General features: G+C 32.0%; 1 protein-coding gene and 1 long non-coding RNA gene across 2 annotated transcripts; both read right to left on the reverse strand.

Annotated features, from left to right (window-relative positions):
• Positions 1 to 1,366: 1,366 nt before the first annotated feature.
• LOC134249637 (prolow-density lipoprotein receptor-related protein 1-like) lies at positions 1,367 to 11,698 on the reverse strand. Its single transcript, XM_062731973.1, has 5 exons — positions 11,545 to 11,698; positions 4,484 to 4,594; positions 1,975 to 2,229; positions 1,613 to 1,763; positions 1,367 to 1,508 (listed from the first exon to the last, which is right to left on the reverse strand). The coding sequence occupies exons 2-5, from the start codon at positions 4,563 to 4,565 to the stop codon at positions 1,367 to 1,369; spliced, it is 630 nt and encodes a 209-aa protein (XP_062587957.1). The 5' UTR covers positions 4,566 to 4,594; positions 11,545 to 11,698.
• A 1,598-nt stretch (positions 11,699 to 13,296) lies between these two features.
• LOC134249639 (uncharacterized) lies at positions 13,297 to 21,157 on the reverse strand. The gene is made up of 3 exons (XR_009988334.1): positions 21,069 to 21,157; positions 13,915 to 14,358; positions 13,297 to 13,543 (listed from the first exon to the last, which is right to left on the reverse strand). It is a non-coding gene; the product is annotated as an uncharacterized LOC134249639 (long non-coding RNA).
• Positions 21,158 to 22,935: the final 1,778 nt, after the last annotated feature.

Raw genomic sequence — 22,935 nt, forward strand, 5'->3', positions numbered from 1 at the left:
TCTGTAAAACTATATTTAACGGTTGTAAACTATAGTTAACGAATGCTAATTAATATATGTTTATCTGTTTGGAATTAAGCGTTAATAATAGTTTTTGTTGATAACATAGATTTACAAAAAACAAAAATTAACAGACGTAAACTATTGTTAAGAGTTGTTTGTGAAACTATATTTACAAACTATATTTATCAAATCGTTAACTATAGTTACGAGATGTAAATAATAGTTTACAAATCGTGAAACTTGTATTTAGCAGACAATCTATGTTTTGCATACACAAATGATTGTTTTCGGTGTTAAGTATAGTTTACGATTGTAAAACTAAGAGTATCGCGGGTTATAATGGTTTACAGATGTAAAATATAGTTCAACTTTGTTAACTATAATTTACAGTCGATAAACTATAGTTTATAACCGAAACTATGTTAAGCTCTTTTTTGAATTTGGCGTGCCATACTTATATATGCATTTTGGTGACCAATATTAAAAAACATGGCTTTTTATAACTCATCAGACGTGAAAAGACGAACAACTGAAATTTACCTTGTAAGCAAATGCCCTTGTTGCTCCAAATGTGATGCTGTGAGATTTGATGTCAGATCCATCGATCATTGAACTTTTAATCAATGATCTATTGAGCCAGTAGATCCTTAAATTTTAAAACAGGGGTCAACATTGAAAAATAAAAATTCATATTTTTTTTCTCAAATTTTATCATAAAGGACTAAGAAGCTGCTGATTTTTAAAATTGTGATTTGATATACTGAAATCGTTCTTTTAGGCAAGGTAATAATTTATACTATTTATTAAGCAGTCTAAAGTTAACCTTTAATCGAAATTTGTCAAGCATTCCCTTATGCTTGACAATCAACAAAATCCGCAAAATGTTTCACCTACGATTTGAACTTAATGTTAATTTCGATGAGATATGATTTTGTGGAAAAAGGACATTTTACGGTATTTAATGATGAATGTTAAATGTTCCCTTATTTTGAGAACATAAGTCATTTACGAAAATAATATTATTCGCACTGTTTTCGTTAAAATACAGTCTTGGATGATTGAATTTCAGGATGTAGATTATAAAAGCTGTGAAGTATGTCGGGCTGTAAGCCTTTGTTTTCAATAATTTTGATATTTATACACATGTAGAAACAGAAAGAGATTAAAGAGTCTATCAAATTTTGAAATCACAAACTCTCAAAAAAACTTATTGCTGTAGTATAAATTTTGTGAATATTAAATATATAGTGTTTTGACGGCTTCGAAAGCCTTCCAATCCATTAAATTAAAATTAGTAAAGTTTTTTTCCTGTGCTTTTTTTCCAGTAAATATTGATTGTATCTTAAATTTTCTATTTGTAACTTTACCTATGGCTTGTGACATCATAATAAAGTGATCTTGGACTGTCTAGGTCTTGAGAAGTCACAATAATACTATAAGTATCATTTTTCCAGTTTCCTCTCAAAATTGATTTTGTCGATATCCCCGAAATCCAAAATAGGTAGCTAAAATTGTATGTAAAACAAATTTAAAGCTTAAACATCAAGCTATTTTTTCTCTCCAACTTTTGAAAAGAATATTTAGAATACGTTACAATACTATGACAAACCCATTGTTAGCGTCGACAGTAAGAGATACTGGTTGCTCAAGTCCAGAGTAAATCGTGGATATTGTCCGAGAATATAAGGAAAAAACTTGTATTGTTGATTGGGAAAAGTCTACCCATCCAAGAAGATTCGCATTCCAGTCAAAAATCAGGTCTTGAATAAAGAAAATTTGATTATCAAGTGTAAAGTGAATAACTTCTGGATTTGTAAAGGAGACCCTTTCTAAGTTAAACAAAAAGAGATTTAATTTGCTTTAAAGAGAGAAAGCAGTCGTATATATTTTCAAAGCTTTTCAAAAGTCTAATAACTGATGGCACGGATTTCAGAAAACAGTAAGTGTAAATCTGTTAATTAATGCTCTTACCTGTAGCATTTAAATCAGACGCTAAAATCTTTGGTTGTTCTGTAATGATGTTAAACTCCTTCAATGTATTACTACTGCTGTCCACAAAGTAGATAATATGTAATTTCATGTCCACAGCAAAGGTTTCAATATTTGCAGAAGAACTGCTTAAGTGCTTTATTTCGCTTTGTTGTCCGATGACAGAATGGATATTAATCATGAAAAATCCAGTTCCATTGCTAAAGATGAAGCCCTTCTCGTAGAACCTTGAACGATCTGTTTTTGATTGTGTTTCGGTAAAAAAAACAATAAAATAATGGTGTTAATGTTATTTAAGCAAGTCAACTTCTTAAACTGATAACTGGTACGTTACCTTCATAAAAATTTTGTACCTAAGAATGTTATTAACATTTTCCTTTGTTTCTCCCTTGTCATTGATTGTCATTGTTATGATTATAGAAAAATATCTATAGTACCTTAAGACTTAATTTTGAAGATTGTATTTGAAAGTCTATTTGAAAGACGATACGAGCCAACCTACAATTTAATTGAAAGTTAAACGAGATAACTACAGTGCATCGTCAACATTTCTTTTTCTCGTTGAGTAATATTCTGCTACCACCTGCTTCTCCGAACCATTTCTCTCAGTGCATTTTTTTTAAAAACCGAAAAAGGCTACAGGAAAATACGTTGACGTTGCATGGAAATAAAGATTCTTTAAAGTAAGAATTTCATTGATCATGGTGTTTATCATTACGCTTTAAAAAAAACATTAGCGTATTTTGGCTGACAGGGTTTTTTTTATCAATTGTTTGGTCTTTGTTATATTGCATTAGCGTTATCGAGGGGGTCTGATTCCCTTGTCATTAGCTGCGCTGTGTCAAACCTAAGACATGAAAAGGGACAAGTCCCTCTAAAAACGCCCGGTACTAGATGAATAAGTCTCAGATTTTTCTGATGAAAATCCTGGTGAGCTTGAGATAAAAGATACCACAGAGTCCGACACTTCTGCTTCATACTTGGATATTTTACTTGAAAAAGACACTAATGGTAATCTAACAACCAAGCTTTATGATAAACGTGATGACTTTAACTTTTCTATCGTCAACTTCCCTTACTTATGCAGCAATATACCTTCATCACCTGCATACGGAGTATTTATATCTCAGTTGATTCGATACGCAAGAGCATGCTCTACGTATGAAAAATTTCTTAAACGAGGTAAATTATTGACAAGCAAGTTGATGAAACAAGAATATCAACAGTCTCGTTTAAAGTCATCATTTCGTAAATTCTATGGTCGATACAATGACCTTGTCAGCAAATACAATTTATCATTGAATGAAATGCTGACGGACGTTTTTCATACCAATTGTTAGTCCATTATTTATACACTGAATTGACCACGGATTTTTTCCGTTATTTCCTGATTATGACAACGAGCAACCGGGTGTGATCGGCAGGGGATGCTCACTCCTCATTGATCCCACCTCTGATGTTTCGGAGTCCGTGTTTGCTCTGCTCTTATTTTGTATATTTGTTTAATGGACGTTGAGATTGAATACTGTTCGTTATTTCCATATCCTTCTTAAAAACCGGTATCATTCTAAGCGTTGACACTATTAAGAGCCCTTTGCTGATCAGTAGGCCTGTATACCGAGTAAAGATCCATTCAGCGACATAGGTTGATTTCTGAGATCGATCATTGCTTGCTGTCTGTCTTCACAATAATCATTTTATGCATTTTTCAAAAAGTTTTAATGGGTTGTGACACGGAGTATCATAAGAACAATACATAATGTTAGAACCAGAAGTGTCTGTCGAAACTGTTTTGTACTTATAATAAAGGAAGAGAAAAGAAGCAGTTGAGACTTAAAACTTCACAAAAGGAATATATAAAATGACAATCTTCGATTAAGTCTCTCTTTTTTTTTTTTAGAAAAGATTGCAATAAAACTAAAACTGTAGGAGTTCACTTTAATAAAACTTTTTAAAAAAATTTTATTTCAATGCCAACATCAATCATCAAAATAAAAAAAAACATAAAACTGATAATTACATTATGTATCTCAGTGTCGTCTACGTGCCTGCTAAATTGTATTTGGAGTTGCATTTCTAACGTATTTCACAGAAATGTCTTATAATAATAAGCACATCAACACATCAAAATCAAAAACCGACACACAGAAATATGTGTTGTCCACTTGTGTGCCAAGTTTTATTGAAATAAAACCCTTAATGTAGGAGGAGTAGCAGTTTTATGTATTAGACAGAAACTGCAATGTTAGGTCACCAAGCAACACCTTTCATCAAAATCAAAAATCGATATACAAATTTATGTATCTTATTATAGTCAACTTGCGTGCCAAGATAAACTAGTATTTATATAATTAATTCAGATCAAAACAGAAGAAGTAGCCTTTTGAAAAATTGTTTACAGACAGACATTCAGTAGAGTATATAAAAAAGAAATGCATGATCTTCATGGAGAGAGAAACATATGAAATTAAGATGTTATAGTATTTCATACCTCTGCATGTCATTCCATCTGCGGAGAGTATATGGCCCTCAGCACAGAGGCAGGTAGCTCCTGAAGGTGTGTTAACACACATATGCTGACAACTGCGTTTAGAACATGGATCTGTGCAACAAATAGATATTTATCTAAATTGCTGAAAAACTTTGAACGATTATTTTTCAATAAAAAGAAGAAATGTCAAATTGATCCATTTTAATATTGGGTTGCTGGAACAATTTTCCAATCGAATTCTCAGCTTGTACTCGTTAAAATGTAATATTTAAGTGTGTTATTCTTATGGAAAATAGTGAAGCAACGTTTAACTCCATTGTCACTGTTTTTTATATTCTTTTAATGGCTAAACACAAATGATTCTACATTAAGTTACCAACAAGATTTGTTTGTGAACAATTGATGCTACCGTATGACAGCTTATTTCAAGGATTGTATTCTCGCAAATGCATGTCAAATTAGAACGGTAAAAGTCAAAAGTGATGTTACACTATAACCCTAAGAAAGGGATTGTTACAAGGATTACTACTTAAGTTGTACTTAAGGAACCACTGTCTAGTTTTGAGAGTTTGCCAGGGCATCAACAATAGTGGGAAACATGGGATAATTTGCATAACGGTCGAAGCCCGTGAAATAAAATTGTAGACATTAAAAATGTAGACTAATCGATTTAAATTACACGAGGACTTCCACGCCAATTTCAATAGTCCTTGCACACTGACGTCAAACTCAAAGGCAGCCGAACGAAATTTACATGCATATTTGGCCTCCTTAGCGTCAGACACAGAGACGGATGCGCACGAGATTTGCATGCGTATTAGGCCTCCTTAGCTGCTGACCTATCGACCTGCCTAACTTACATTCCGGAGGAATTATCAGTGAATCAATCTCCACTTACTTTCAAAGGGTTATTATAGAGAAAAAAAATTAGAAATGGAAATATTTATGAAACCCCCTAGTTAGTTCGAAATGTTCAAAAGTTATGTCCAATAAGTTTTATACAGTTTGTCCAAATCTTAGCTCAAGCTCAAAAATATTTACATGAGGTGAAAGGTATTGTCACAATTAATATACCTGTGAAATATAAAAGCCCTAGCTTCAACTGTTTGAATGCTGTGACCAAGGTTTAAGTGTGGTAGCTTTGTAAATGTTGGTCAACTCCAAGGTATTTTTAATAAAGCCTTCCCAAAATTTTTTAAAAACTAAATTATCCTCAAATTATCTACCAGCTCAAAAGATTTTATTAAGTCACCAAAGTACACCTATTGCTATCCGTTTTCGTACGACGTGGTGCAGTGTGCATCGTGTGTTAACATTTGGACATTTTCAGCTTCTGCAACCGCTCAATCAATTTCAACCAAATTTAGCTGAAAACATATATGGGTGTAGAGGGCAGGAATGGGGTAATTGAATAAAGTAATTGCAGTTGAACATAATTAATTACATTTTTCAAAGTAATTGAAGTAATTTCTATTTATGCCCTCCATTTATCTTATGCTAGACAAATGCCTGTATTGTAAAGAATGCGTGAAAACCAGTTCCCAGTTGGTCCTGCAGCTTTGTTAATTTTTACTTCCTTAAAACACTAAAAGACATTGTTTGATGAATATTGTCATTTATTAATGACGAAAATAACAAATAATTACAAAAAAACTACCTTAATTACTAGGGAGATCCCAGACAAACATACATAGACTTATTGAGCACCTAATATAACAATGGCAGCGGGATCTCCCTAAAGTCTAAGCAAAACATGATTATCATTGCTGAATGTACATTTAGAAGATGGGAGATCACCAGGTAACATATATATACAACAATGGCAGGGGGATCTCCCTGTGATATGAAAAATCAAAACAATGTAAAAATTAAGGTGGCATATACAAAAATTTTGCCATGGCATATAAAAAAGTTCTTCAAAAATAATGTAAACTTTAAGGTGGTATTTCCAAAAAGGATTTTCTCAAATTTGAGGTATATAACAACAAGATTATGCCTACTTACATGCATATAATTCAAATGTAAATGAGTATTCAACTCAAAATGGACATATATTCTGCCTTTTGTACATGCCGATATAACACCATTATAAAACACAACTATAAAAATAATACTAAGTGTAATGAGGTGGATAAGATGGGGATGGTGGAGGGTTAATTTTTTACACAAACAATCGCTCTGTTTACATAAAAGCGTCCTTCACGTACTATGGTAAAAACAAAAGTGACTTCCACGTGATCACAGTTCTGCAATTTCATTGGTTAATTATGAGGTACAAGGACAAATATTTATAAAAATAGATACAGATGGACCCTCAGGCTAAAAATAAATATAAAAACCGAATACTAAAAATAGATTTTGTGATAAAAATAGATGTTGCGATACAATGATGCCATAAAACATATTATTTAAAAATAATATTTCATTATGCCCTCCATTTATCTTATGCTAGACAAATGCCTGTATTGTAAAGAATGCGTGAAAACCAGTTCCCAGTTGGTCCTGCAGCTTTGTTAATTCTTACTTTCTTAAAACACTAAAAGACATTGTTTGATGAATATTGTCATTTATTAATGACGAAAATAACAAATAATTACAAATAAACTACCTTAACTACTAGGGAGATCCCAGACAAACATACATAGACTTATTGAGCACCTAATATAACAATGGCAGCGGGATCTCCCTAAAGTCTAAGCAAAACATGATTATCATTGCTGAATGTACATTTAGAAGATGGGAGATCACCAGGTAACATATATACAACAATGGCAGGGGGATCTCCCTGTGATATGAAAAATCAAAACAATGTAAAAATTAAGGTGGCATATACAAAAATTTTGCCACAAAATCCAATGACAATTGGATTCCGCCATTTGTGTTTGCCTTGAATTACAAGTAATTGAATGTATTTAAATACATTTCAAAAATGTCATGTTTACAAGTAATTAAATGTATTTAAATATATATTTCAAAAACTGTCATGTATTTTCAATTACTTTTCAATTACATTTCAATTACTTTTTTTAAAATGAAAGTTTATAAAAAAGGTGTCTCATGCTGATATACAGTATTTGTACTGGTGGTTTAATAGGGCCTATTCTCACTTTTTAAAATTATCAATTATACATATTCCCACATGCAAATAACAATGATTGTTAAGATATTTTAATTTGATTTAAGAGTTAGCCTAACTACATCCCCTTTTAGATTTACCTATATTCTATTCATTTTAAGATAGAATATAATGACTGGATTTGTGAGAAATATTTATTTCCTTCATAAATATGTATTTGAAAAAGTAACAAAAAAGATCTCGCCACAGACCTTACTGGTGTAGCTTTGGCTTGTGTTTGTACAATTATTTAATGTCTAATTATGTTAATTGTTTAAGTTGTTTATAAAGCGTGTCGCTCTCCCCAAGGCATTTGTTAATGGTCTTATTTTGTACAGGTGTGAGCCCCTCTCATGCCCAAAAACAAATAAAAAATGACTAAAAGGTTATTTAAAAATTTTTAATTTTTTTTTTATAAAATAAAATACAAGTAATTGATATTTTGTCAAAGTAATTGAAAGTAATCAATTACATTTAAAAAAATCAATGTAATTGTAATTGCAAGTAATTGACAAAATTATCAATGTATTTGAAACTAATTAATTACATTTCACTACACGGTCATTGAAAATAGAAGTGAGATACAGGTACATGTATTTTGGAAATTAGTTTTAACAGAGGATTGTTACCAATACATGTTGTAATGAAATAAATTATTATTTATAAAGCACAATTTACAACAACTCTTAAACTAACATAACTGCCCTAAGTGAAGAAATATCAATATAGAAAACACAACATTTTTTAAGAATAGATATTAGATAACGTGTATATCCACCACGACTTTTGTACAGTTCTTTAACACGCCTTCTTATACTGTGGACAAGTCGTCTTAGGCGGTTTCGGGGGAACTGTCTCCATTACTGAATTATAGCGTTTTTCAATTCCTGTAGGTTTTCACATCTGGGTGTCCTCTGATTAATTCTACGACCATGATAATCCCAAACATGTTCGATTGGGTTCATATCTGGGGACATGGCGGGCCAGGGCATAGTTTCAATGGCTTCTTGGCGAAGATAGTCTTTCACTATTCGGGCGCGATGAGGTCTAGTGTTGTCATCCATTAGTACAGGTTGACTTGCTAATGAATTATCATCGAAATGAGGCACAACTAATAGGCTAAGGATGTTGTCTCTGTATTTTTGAGCTGTTAATGTACCATCAAGAATGTTTAGCTCCAGTTTACAACACAGAGAGAAACATCCCCACATTGTCATTCCGCCTCCACCAAAGGCCTTCGTTCCCAATACACCCTGTTGTTTGTATGCAGAATTTGGATGTCGCCATACCCGAACCCTGCCGTTACTGGGTGAAGCAAGAATCGATTTTCATCTGACCAATGTATCCTTTGCCACGACCGAATGTTCCATCTCTTATGCTGTCGTGCCCATTGTAATCTTGCTTCTTTGTTTGTGTCTCTGGGATAAGAGAGGACGATTTTTTGGCCGACATGATCGCATCCGTTCTTTTTTTAGTAACTTGGTACTGTGCTTCTGCTGATTCGAGCTTGAGTGTTCCATTTGCTTCTCGGTGTGTTTGCAGTATCAAAAGGAAACTGTTTAGCTAGTCGCTTTAGCAGTCTATCTTCCCTTTCTGTAGTCTTTCAAGGTCTTCCAAATCTTGTGGCTTCTTCCACCCTCCAGTTCTTCTTCAGCGCTGTACCAGACGCAAAATTACAGTGTGACTGACATTAAAGTGTTCACCAGCCTCACTTTACGTCATTTCACCATTCCAATGGCCTGCCACGCTCAGCATCCTATAGTTTTCGACGAGGCATGATTGCACAAATTTATAACATTTTTTCTATCAGTTAAGCTTATGCAAACAATAATATGAATACAATTGAAAACTGCACTGTTCGAACACGCATTGGTGACCTTTAAGAAACCGGTTTAACAAGTTTTTGAATGGAGATATCGGTGTAACATAAATACAAATAATAAATAAACTTTCGATTTACTGGTAATTCTATTCTAAATTTATTCATTCAAAAATAATTTTTTACTTTCATTTTTTTATATTAAATATATATATATATATATATATATATATATATATATATATATATATATATATATATATATATATATATATATATATATATATATATATATATATATATATATATATATATATATATATATATAAGCCAGACAATTAAAGATGAATGTAAAATTTCCGGATCAACATACATAAGTGTTGCAAGTCCTGCTGATTTCACAATTAGACCCATAGTTGCGGTACCAACATGTGAAACTCACAGGATAGGTAATCTATTGGATATATTTTTGAAACTGTATGTTACCAAAGTTATATACGAGACACAGTAGATTTTCTTATTACAATTCCTGAGAAAGTCAACCCTGAATCCATTTTGGTTTCATTTGATGTCACCAATCTCTATTCTAACATTCCACATGATCTTGGACTCATTGCAATAGAACATTGGATAGACAAATTTCCTAGTCTTTTGAATGACAGATTTCCGAAGAACTTGTTTTAGAAAGCCTTCAATTAATTTTGGAAAATAATTTCATGCATTTTAATGACATAATCTACAGACAAAAATTAGGCACGGCAATGGGAACCAAGGTTGTGCCAACTTATGCTACACTTGTCCTAGGATTCCTAGAAGAAAAACTGTATTTAACTGTGAAAGAACAATTCGGGCAGGACTTTGAAAATTTTTTTAAGGAAGTCGTGGATACGCTACTTAAATGACTGTTTCATCATATGGGACAAAAGTGAGGATCAACTAATGGAATTTTTTAATATTCTCAATACCCTGAGCCCGACTTTGAAATTCACCATGTAATCGGATAGTAATAAATTATCCTTTCTCGATGTAACGGTTATTAAAAAAGAAAACCATTTAATAACGGATGTTTTCTACAAAATAACAGATACCAAACAATACCTTATATTTGACTCTTGTCACCCTAGACACACCAGGAATAATATCCCATACAATTTAGCCAGACGTCTCTGTACAATAATTTCCTATGCAGAAATCTTGGAATCTCGTCTCACAGAACTACAAGAACTACTCCTTCAAAGGCACTATCCTAAACAGTTGATTGAAAACGGAATAAACAAAGCCAAATCTCAAGAAGGAAAAAATCTACTTACAGTGAAAAATAAACAGGCAAAAAATGTCATACCATACGTGTCATCACATAACCCAAGAAATCCGAAAATTTTCAGCATTATTAGGAACAATCTGCCCATTTTAGAGGAAGATCCAGACATGAAGAAAATATTAGAAACTTCACAGATCATTAAGAGTAAACGACAAAGTCTGTCTCTCAAATCCATCCTTACAAAAGCATCCTTTTCTACTAAAAACAATGAACCAGCAATCCTCAATAGATATAACAAGCCCAGATGCAGTACTTGCCCATACCTGACAGAAAGATCCAAATTTCAATTAAAAACTGGAAGCGAATTTACCATTAAAACATCAATGCCATGCACCAGCTCGAATCTTTTTTATGTAATAACCTGCGACGGTTGTGGTGAAAATTATACATGTATCGGCCAGACAGGTGACACCCTGAGACACAGAATGACCGCACACCGACAACAAATTAGGGAACCAAGATGCCAGTGTACTGTTGTAAGCGAACACATCAGAAACTGTGCCAAAAATAAAACCCCAAATTTTACTGTTTTACCTTTCTATAAATTCCGAAGGGATCCTACAGAAAAAGAACGTGAAACTAAAGAAAAACATTTTATAAACAGACACAAACCTATTTTAAATGCAGCATAATTATATTTCTTTTAAGAAATATACTTTTACCCGCATAATATAATTGTGCTATTTGTATAAAAAATCTAATTTCCCGTAATAACTTAATTACGTATTATCATGACGTCATAATGAACTTTGCTAAAGAGCGACTAATATATATATAAGGATAGGCTTTAACAAAATTGCAATTACCAGTGTACAACTTGGTATCTTCTGCATCGTAAACGTGAATGGAAAACGGAATAGGATTGGCGTCAGTTATACCCACAACATAAACGTATGAACCTGATCTCGGATCCAAACCAAGTACTTGGTTTGTGTAAGCACCTTTGCCCACAGCATGCAAAATATTCTGCATAAAAAGAAAGAAAAGCAGATTATAACACATTTTCAAATACAGTCTAAAAGTAAGAATAGCATGATGTTTCTGTCACATTTTTTTTTCCAATTTACTGCTTATTATAACAGAAATCATTTATTGATTTAAAAATATGTTTGATTTATTTTGCTGGACATATTGATTTTTTTTTTAGACTGCATGTCCCTTGCTTATTTTTACTTTCGCGGATTGAAACAAATTCCAATAAAACTGATAATAAACACATGCATTTAAGTTGTTAAACTGGTTATAGGAATCATATTCTTATTACGTAGATAATGAAAATTGGAAATTATCAAAAAAACCTGTACGCAAAACACTCAAACAAAAATGTGATTAGTTTCGATACAATGGGAATCCAAGCAAGTTACAAGTAAAAAAAAAAAATTGACGATAATTTCATAAAAATTGCAAATTTTTGATTTCTGTTAGAAGGCTATAAATCAATTTCCCGTAATGGAATGAAATTATTAAATCGTTGTTAAATAAATGATTTTTGCAATTGTTCAAGATGTCCCAACGTTTTTGTTTGGTACATAAAAATAACTTGCAAATAATTTTCTCCTTAAATTAGAGTGTTGCATTTCTTTCGAGTTTGGGTGTAGTTTATTAGCTCAATACAGTCTTATTGATTACTTATGTGTAGCTGATTAGTCTAAAATCACATATTATATTGGGGTCAATTTTTCGTAATTTTTGAAAAAAAAAATCTTAATTCATGGGGCTTTGATTTCTTGGATGTAGAATTGCTGAGTAGTTATGAATGTAATATTTTTGGTGGACTTGAATTTGTGGGTCTCTTCACACCTAAAAAATAACGAAAATTAACCCCCTACGAAAATTTGTGATTTCACAGTATATCATTATGATAAAACTTAACGGTTATTAATGGAACGCCTCGGCTGCCTTGTGTCGAGACAATTCATAATTAATATGCTGATACTGTAGAATTGTATGCATTATATAGTAATTCTTTAACATTATATGCTGATATATCATACTTGGACATTGTATTCTGATTATTTGACATTGTATAATGAACTACCATTGTATGCCGGGAAATCGGTTAATACTGTATCATCCGAAGGACTGGTGTCCATGACCCACAGTAGGATTAAGAAACTCGCGACGTTAGGATCGACGCCTTAATTCGAGACTCTAGAGCAGACGCTCTAACTACTGCACAACGCGAGCGACTAACATGTTATGATTGATATACATACACTTTGCTATATGGTGTTTTTAATGCAAGATGAATATTGGGATCGTAATACCTACTTATTTGACAGTGGAAAAATCTACTTCATTATAGTGTTGTTTTCAATTGCGCAGATTTAGTATATTATCATGATTCTACATGTACATGTATTGGCAAAATAATGTTACGAAAGGGGAAAGCAGTGTTGGATATACTGGTAGTTCGGAAAGGGATAGAAGATAAATAAGCATTTTATCAAAAATGAACAAAACAGTGCTAATGAAAGAATCAGTATATAATTTTAAAGTATCAGTATATCAACATGTTCTTCCCATATAGCCCTTAGGGCGTCATTTGTTACCTTATAATAGTGTAGTGCTGACACATTAAAGAGGTTCATGCGTCTCAGAACTCGTCTTTTGGACCCATCATAGTTGCTTACTTCAAGTGTATGTCTTTTATAATCTCCCCAATAAAGTAACTTATTGGTAGCATCGACAGAAAGAGCTGATATTTCTAGCAATCCAGTATGTACTATAACAGATCTATTTGTTCCATCCATGGAGGCTTTTTCGATTCTTGATTTCGGTTTATTGTCCGAAAAGAACATCAGCCTGTGTAAGTACATAGACAATTCTAGCAATACATAATCATATGCAATGTAGCCACATGATTGTTACATGTATATAAGTCTGTACCGATATATTTGATGCAAAAATTTGATAATTCATGTATATGTCAAAATATATAAAGATTATGTAAACAACAGTATATATGTCACTGAAATTTCCTTCACTTAACAAGCGTATGAGTCTCAATTAATATTATTAGTTCACTGGACAAACCATCTATGTTTGTGAAATTATAACAACCTAATATATTTTAAGTCTTATTGAATTATCTCTATAAGTATGCTTTTACGCCATACTCCATAAGTAAAAGTTAAATTACAAAGTAAATACTAGTAAACCTTCAAAACATTTACCCGTCCTCAGGATCAAGAGCTAATCCTTGCGGGTACCCCAAATTGTTGTGTACAACGATTTTAAACATTGCATTGTCGTCACTGTATGCTGGTTTCATGGCGATCCATTTCAACTCGGAATCACACCAGTATAAATTATTTGAAACATAATCAAAAGCCATTTGACCCATTGATAGAGACCTTCCTTTGAATGGTTTGAAAGGTGAGATATATTCAGCTGCTGCCAGATGGAAAAATTTTGGTATTCGTAAATGGTGTCTCCGATGTTAAAAAATACAACCTTTTTCTTTGGATCAGAGGTAATGCCGGTCGGCAAAGTGATAGTAGATAGTGGATATGAAGCGTTGTTGTAATAATCCCTTTGACTCGTAGGTATTTCTTTGACTGTGATCAGCAAAGTGGGATTGTACGTTCCAATTATCAAACCTTTCTCAGCAGGAATACCTGATATATAATATCAATTATAATTTTACACGTAATTTTGACATTTTGGATATGTAGGTGGTTTAACGACTTTCGTAGGAAAACAAAAACGGGCATGGATTTGATAGTCTAAATTACAAATTCGCACCAATGACACAGGAAAAATTAATTGTTTATGATGTTCACACTGTAGTTACTGAGATAAGAGATATAACTCGGACATAATTCTGCAATTGAGATGAGAATGTCTGATCAGGTGACATTTTTGTTATTGCCAAACATATGACGAAGGCATGAACATGAACTCAATGAAAACAGAATTTTTGCGACAGATTGCTAATCATATACCGGTTACTAAAAATATACATGTGTATATCCACTGAATGAAGAAGTCACTAGGAAAAATGTATATTTACTGCCCATACAATCACTACCTTTAAAGTAGTTTTACTAGGTATTAGTTGAAGTACTTAAAAATGATATGTATAAATCTATACTTTGACTTTGTTCTTTGTTTTAAAGCTAAAATATGAACCTCTCAATCTCTCATGCTGAACACAAAATTCAAAATTATCTCGATATTAATGGTTTTAAATTTTCACAGAGACAAACAGCATGTATGCATTTTTGCATATTAAAGCACGTAAAACCGTCTTGATGATCCACATTTACAATTAAAGTTGAAGTTTTTTAAAGTAGTGAAAGAAATGACTTCCTCTCTTTTGTGATTGGTAGAAATTTGATGAGAAAATTTTCAATTATTTCATTGGTTGAAATGGTGTTTAAGGCAAGGGAAATAACTTAAAAGCATGATATTATTAAAGTTATAGACTTAACAACAAATTGGGGATCTTAAAAAAATGACAAAACGAACAACAAATTTATCAGTCTCTTATTTCTAAATAACATGATATTTTTTATAGCAATCTTATATAAAGGTCTCTTTAATTTCATTATAAATAAAATTTGATAGTTATTGCTTGCAGGCTTTACAATTTGTTATTATTTTCACCAAAAGATAGTTTATATGAAGAGCAAATGGCCAATCAGGAATTAAGAAAAGCTCTCTGCCACAATACATAATTAAGTTAAAAGCTGAAACGACAACCGTGCCCATGACTGTGTATTTAATGCCTCAAAAAGTAATTTATAGAAATACAAAATCAAGAAATTCAAAAGAATTAATTTGTTTAAGTAAAAAATCTGTTTACTGTTTAAACTTGTTAGATATAGTAAAATCAACATTTTTTTTGAAATACCACCATGGAAATTAATTAAATTGTATTGTTTAATACATCCCGAGAATTTTTTCCGAATTCATAAAAATGGAGACTAATCCCTTGTTTTTAAACAGAAATTAGCTGAAATCAAAAAATGCTAAACTTTGCAACAACAGAAATTTACACAGACGGATCAAAGGATAAAGGCAGGGTCGCTGGCAGCAATTATCAACACAAAATGTTTTTTTACGGACTTCAAACGAAGCAACAATTTGTCCATGCGGAAGTGCTATACAACTTGCTTTTGAATATATTAAAAGGATAAAAACTCTTTTACAGATTTTGGATTCGCTTTCATGTTTAACCACTGCATTAATATGAACATTGAAGTGCTGTAAAAATTTTGAATATATTTGCGCCGGTCTTTTCTTGCTAAACAAGGTAAAAATGTTGAATTTTGTTCTTCCAAGCTGTATATGGTATTCAGGGCAATAACAAACTGACATATGCAAAACTGCTATTCAATATGAAATGTTTATTTACCTTTCCCGTCAAAGAAGAGCTACTTTGTGAAAATGTAAATTCTTAAAAATATATTGGGATTTTTGTGATGGTCATAAATTGGCATTACAAAATCAAAGTCGGACCATATATGGAAAAGTAAATAAAGTATCAATACTTTAAGTAAAATATATGATTAATTATCGGATACCATTCTAAGAGCGAAAGTAAGCATAAACTACAAGAAAGACTTGAAATGAGCGACCGAAAAAATTGGCGGCAAATAAATTGAAGGTTTTTACAAAGCATGATAAAACAAACAATATCAAACATGGACGTCGGTGTAGAAATTTAATACATGGAAACCGACATTCCAAAAACATGAAGGGCAATTTTACCTACCTACAAGAAAAATCTTTAAATAGTCGTTAAATACATATTTAAATATATCATATTCATATATCATTCTTACAGCGGGGAAAACTAATTCAAGAAATTATACCCAAAGTAAGTACCGGTAGTAAAAGTGGCGGCGTAAAGCGAAGGTTTAACAACGCTTGGATCTGTGGCTCTTTGCGTTATCTGATTTTCTTTCAAGAAGAAAGCTTTAGTTCTGCAGCCAGAAACTTTCAAAACCGTTCATACAGGCTGTGGGTTTTTTTTCCGCACGTTTTGAGCCTGAAATATCCACACCAAAAAAACCATAATCAATCAATCATAAAGAAGTAATGGGGAATGAAATCCTTAGTATTTTGTAAACCAATGCATGTCCTAATGCAAATTTACCACTTAAATTGGATCCATTCACATTCCCCTCAGAAAAAATGTCTGTCTAATTTGTCTTTAAGTTATTGATTGCCAGTTGTTTTTCCTCGGTAATTTGTAGCATGTCTGTTTTGGATTTACAGTTCTCTTCATCTTTCAAATCATAATCGCAACAATATGTTGTATTTCATATTTTCTCAAAAAGCTCTCTGCTACACTAAACATCTTTTCAAGAATTAGTCTTTTCATTTTTCTATATGCCTATATCCCTGTCACCTTATAAATGTATTGTATACTTTCCTGTCTAGCTATATTGTTGTGTTTTACTTTTCTAACCCCTGCTTTTACATTGTGACTTGTGCATGCATAATTATCAAGGCGGACGGCATATTTGCCGGTGGAGAGGTGCAAACTTTGTCCTATGCTCGGCACTTGGGGCCATACCTTTTACATTTTTTTTTTGCTGGCAGCACCTCCTGCAGATGCGAAACCTCGGTAAAGAGGATTCTTTTACCTAATATTGTGTAAAACATTTCTGTGACGTCATCTTTTGTTAAACCTGGTTCAATAACTCTTACTTCAAGCACGCTCTAACTAAGTTAGGCGGGCGTCAATTGAAGTGCTGTAAAAATTTTGATTTGCGCCGGTGCTTTTTTAGGCAAAGAGCGAGGTAATTTCTTATACAGTTCTTAAAAGGCTGTATATATAACAATTTAATATGAACAACATATTTAAATACTATTCCTGAATATTTATGTTAGCATTTCACAAAAAATCCGTTTGTGAAAATGGCACAAAAAATTAAGTGAATTGAATGTCCCTAAACCGGCATTACAAAATCATAGACTGTTTCGGACCATATATAGAAAAGTAAATAAAGTATCAATACTTTAAGTAAAATATATGATTAATTATCCAATGCTTGAGCGACGGTAACATAAACTACAAGATAGACTTTAAATGAACACAATAATGCGTTTTCAAATAAATTGAAGGTTTTTACAAATCATGATAAAACAAACGATATCCAACATTGACGTCGGTGTGGAAATTTAATGCATGGAAACCGACATTCCAAAAACATGAAGGGCTGATTTGGACCTTCGGAAGGAGGATAAAATATTCAAATAGTCGTTAAATACATATTTAAATATATCATATTCATATATTTTAAGGAGCGGGGAAAACTAGTTCGAAACCTGCACACAAAGTAAGAGAAAGTGTTGCGGCGTAAAAAAAAAATACACTCAGGCATTGTCCGAATTTCAAAGAAAATGCTTAAACAGTTCTGTAGGATTAAAATACTTCAAATCCTATTGCTTTACAAAAATTACCTGTTTTTTTTCTCCGAAATTTAAGAATATATATATCCGGATTCCAGTCCGAAGTAAAAACTTGAAACTGAGGTATTTTGTAATCGGTAAATGGCATGTCCAAAACACAATTTGAAGGTATTTTTTTTCAAAATCAAAATGCACCGTCAGAGAAACTGTTGTCGATTTATCTGGAAAATTATAAATTGTCAAGAATTTGTTTTTCCTCGGTAATTTGTAGCATGTCAGTTTTGGATTTACAGTTCTCTTCATCTTTCAAATCATAATCGCAACAAAGTTAATGTTCATATTTTCGATATAAAAAGCTCTCTGCTACAATAAAATAAAATCAAAAAAAGTCAAAACATTTTTCTTTACCTAACTTATAAATGTATTGTATACTTTCCTGTCAAACTATATTGTTGTGTTTTACTTTTCTAACCCCTGCTTTTACATTGTGAAGTGTGCGACAATGGCGAAATGTTTGAAAAGTAGGTTATAAGCCACCAACTGGTGTCCATTATGTCTACCTTTTACAATTTTTTTGCGGAGCTATCTCCCGAGACGCGAAAATTCAGTAAAGAGATGATTCTTTTACAACTAATAATCGTGATTAAAAGGACTAGCGCCAGTTAAACGGTTCCATCACTTACAAATGGAGCAGCACTTAATTGTAGGTCGCCTCCTCGCTATTCGACTTTTTTGCACATGACGTCATTTTCGCATTTTCAATTTACAGAAATTATAATATATAATACATTTTTATTATATATTCGCTTGTATTTATCTAATTGACATTGAAGTCTATAAATTTCTATTTTCATTGTATTATTTTCCATTTACATCGGATGATCTTCCGGTTGTATTAAAAAAAAGTTTCCATTTCTATTCTGTGTTTTTGATTTTATTCACTAAATTTAAATTGTTTGTTATTTCCTCATCTTGAGAATTATGCAATACTAGGGAGACGATTGAAAATTGCAATGTTTATGGCATATATTGCTGAAATGAATACTAGTATATGATTTTAGAATATAATTCTGAGTTTAGCCATTTCGATATCTCGACTTCTGTAGTCAAAACGTAACTTAATTATTGCCTGCAACTGTCTAGTTTAAGCTCAAGTAGCTTGTTCCATGACCCCCCCCCCAACAAAAAACAAAACAAAACCAAGCAATATAATCGACTGACAAAAGCCGCCAGAAAAGAAATACATTTTTAAATTAGTTCTGGATTATGCTCAGTAACTACTATGTCGCCAAATATTATTTAAAATATACAGTTATTGATTTGACAACATTTCACATTTAAATCTTACAAATCATATGTTGTCCCAAATGCAGTTTATAACTGTTTTATTATATAATTCAGTGTATATATACACATATATATATATATATATATATATATATATATATATATATATATATATATATATATTATATATATATATATATATATATATATACACAATTTCTTTATAAGTGATATTTTTGCTCTAAAACAAGGCCAACAAAGAATAAAAAAATATTTAATTATTATAACATAAATTATTTATTACAAGCGTAAATTCTCGAGTCGCAATCTTTCAAATAGCATAAGAGGTAACTCTTGAAGCTTCTGCTATTTCTGGGTCGTCGACATTGATATAGCAGTTACGTTGCAGCTTATCAATTCTAACGTGGGACTAACAGACCGGTCATCAATGAAATTGTTACTATTTGTTAGTCCCATGAAAAGCTTTACTTTGATGATTTCTTTAAAATTAAAAATAAAGTAAGGTAATTATAAGGGTACGTCAAAAAGAGTTTGGTTATTTAAGTTATTTAAATTCAGATAATACTACAAACAAAGCTTAAAGACACGTCACGAGCCCTTTGTCTTGATTTATAAGTTTAATCTAACTAAAAGAGATACATGGATATAAGTACATTACTATTTATTTAAAAAGCTCAAAATCAAAGAGATAAAATTCAGTAATCATGAATTATTTTCTTTTTCAATGTGCTCTACAACTTATAATGTGCAGTTGAAATTCTATTAAGAAATCTCTATACTGTACGGCCAAATTTTCTTTCGAAAAATCTCAAATCAGGACATTTAATTTAGCAGTGCGTCCATAACGATGTACTTGTCTAAAGATGGTACAAATAACTTGGAGCGTAGTTTTGTCATAATTGTTTTAATTTTGTCATTTAATTGTAAAGATGTTTACATGTGTATAGATAATTTTAATACAAGATTTATTGTTTGAGATCTACCCTGTATGTGCCAGTTGTTTTCAAGTTTTGCATGCACTATTGTCAAGAGTTCTTTTCAAATTGTTAAAAGTATTCAAATGAACGCGTATTGATGAAGAACTGATACCAAAGATTCTGTTCAATGCACTTTGTGTGAAGGTAAAAAGGCAATTGAATGATGAATGCAACAGTAAAAATAAAATCATTTGTATCATCAATGCACGAATGCAATAAATCTCCAAATATTAATTAAACAAAATAGTTCAACAATTAATTTTGATAAGAATATATCAAAAAGGTATAAATAAATACAATGCTGTCATATTTTGCTACATGTTCTTAAAGTTACGTTCTCTCAGATCCCCCTTTTTGTGAAATGGATTTAATATGGTTTATATATCACTATCGACGAAATAAGGAACGCAAACATTCTTGAATATATTCCGTAAATAAACCATCTTAAATTCAACCACACAAAAAATCCAAATATAATTTTCTTATTATCTATTTAGAAGCAAAGTAAAAAGTTAATTAAATATGTTCTAATTAACACCACTACACTAACTACAATGTACTTCTACCTGTGTTAAACACCATTATAAACATTATCTTCTTTTTGATATTCTTCTTATGAAAAGGTACGGAAAGCATTAACTCTGAGAACAAAATATCTGTTTATATTATCATCTTACCGAGGCAAAGGTATCCATATGCATTTATGACGGCCAAAAATGTTACAATGTGACGAAAACACATCTTGGTCACTAATGAACGAAATCACCAAATTTAGACGTATTTGACGAATTGGTGAAACAATGGTAACCATCAATCGAGGAAGTTCTGTTCCAGTCGATCGCTTCGCAGCATTAAAGAATTGAATAGAGATGAATGCAAAAATATTTTGGGACAGGATCTCAAGAGTAGGATTTCCCCCGAAATCTCACACCAGAGCCAAAATCCCCCCTCTTTCTTTCTCAGAGTATGATTCCCCCCTTGTTATAGAGTCAATAAAATTCAGAGTTGCAATATTTTTGTGAAAAAAGTAAACGACAAACTGATTTTTCAAAGGTGAATGGGTGTTTTTTGACTTATGTACATAGTTATGAAGCAAGAATTTTTGAAGCATTCAAATCATGGAGTCTCATCCCAAAGTTTTTGTTTTATAAAGAAATGTACACTGACATACCGAAAAATTAGCTCAACACCTCCACCCATTTAGGAAAACATTGTGGAAAACCCTTAATTATAAAAAAGATCATAATTCCGTAAAAAAATTTTTGAAGCGAAAAAAAAATGCAAAATTGAATTTTAAATCATCAAGACACATATACACTCTCATACCAAAAATAGCTCATTATCTTCAAACTTTTAGGAAAAAAAGTACGGAAAACCATTCCGGATAGACTGTGGGACAGCTATGCAAACAGACGGACGGACAGACGCGTGATACACCTATAGTTCCACTGGTTTAACCGAATTATTTGATCTAAAAACATTCGGTTTGACGGTTGCTGAGAAAATGAGAAATTTTAATTTTTCGTTCTTCGTATACAACATATTAAATCATCTGATCACCATTTTGGGAGAGACAATTGTTACAATGTACCGCCCCTCCACTTCAAAGCATACATTTATAAGTAAAGTAATTATATTTTGTTGAGGGGAAAATTGCATCTGGGGGAAATCGCACTGACCACTACACAGAGTAAACCCCCCCCCCGGAAAATCGACTCTGGTATGGGATTTCTGTAGGGGAAATATTGCTCTTAGCAACTTTTCTATGGGCCGGGGTAATCCTACTTTAGAGTCACTTTTTTGTGGGGGTAATCATACTCATGAGCCAGTTTTCCGGGGAAAATATTATAGGGGGAAAAGCCTAACCTACAAGACCGGTAGTGTTCTCAATGGCGTGCTGGATAGCCCAAAACGGTATACAACTTGGTCTCACAATATTTATCCTTTATTCTGTATTTTTTTAATATTCTGAAAGAAGGTGAATCTTAAATATCATGCTCACGTGGCAAGAAAAAAATTGTAATGCGAGTCTCTGTCATTACATAATTATACTTTGGAATACATTTTTGAAACACATTAAAACGACAGTATTGCATTTGAAAACTACATGTAAATAACCGAAATAATCCCAACCCTTGCAGACAGAACTGATAACGACTGGCAATGCATACATATATCTCAATATGTAGATTTCACCAATTCATAGATAATCGATCTTTTAAAACAAAAATAGTTCATTCGAAAACTTTTTCTTTATAAAGAAAAATGAAACACAAATTAACAGATCGTAAAAATGTATGTAATGTATAAGTTTGTGAACAAACACAGTTTATCATCATTTTATTCGTCAGAAAATTCTACAAATTATTATGTGCAGTTAAATGCGCGCACAAAATCTTCTATTTAAGAAATCTATAATGCGTGGTCAAATTTCCTTTAGAAAAAATCTCGAATTGAGACAGTTCTTTTGCAGTCCGTCTATTCATGACGATATACTTGTGTTAAGTTGTGATTAATATCTTGAGGCATAGTTTTGTCATAATT

The sequence above is a fragment of the Saccostrea cucullata genome, unplaced genomic scaffold (assembly GCF_032062105.1).
Source record: "Saccostrea cucullata isolate Sc308-1 unplaced genomic scaffold, CSIRO_AGI_Scuc_v1 ctg4765, whole genome shotgun sequence".
In the NCBI taxonomy this organism is placed as follows: Eukaryota; Metazoa; Mollusca; class Bivalvia; order Ostreida; family Ostreidae; genus Saccostrea; species Saccostrea cuccullata.

Coding starts and splice junctions, on each gene's coding strand:
- LOC134249637 (XM_062731973.1), bottom strand. CDS start 4,565: ATGTGTGTTAACACACCTTCAGGAGCTACCTGCCTCTGTGCTGAGGGC. Junction 1,764..1,974: donor GTCTGATTTAAATGCTACAG/GTAAGAGCATTA, acceptor TCTTTATTCAAG/ACCTGATTTTTGACTGGAAT. Junction 1,509..1,612: donor ACTGTCGACGCTAACAATGG/GTTTGTCATAGT, acceptor ATACAATTTTAG/CTACCTATTTTGGATTTCGG.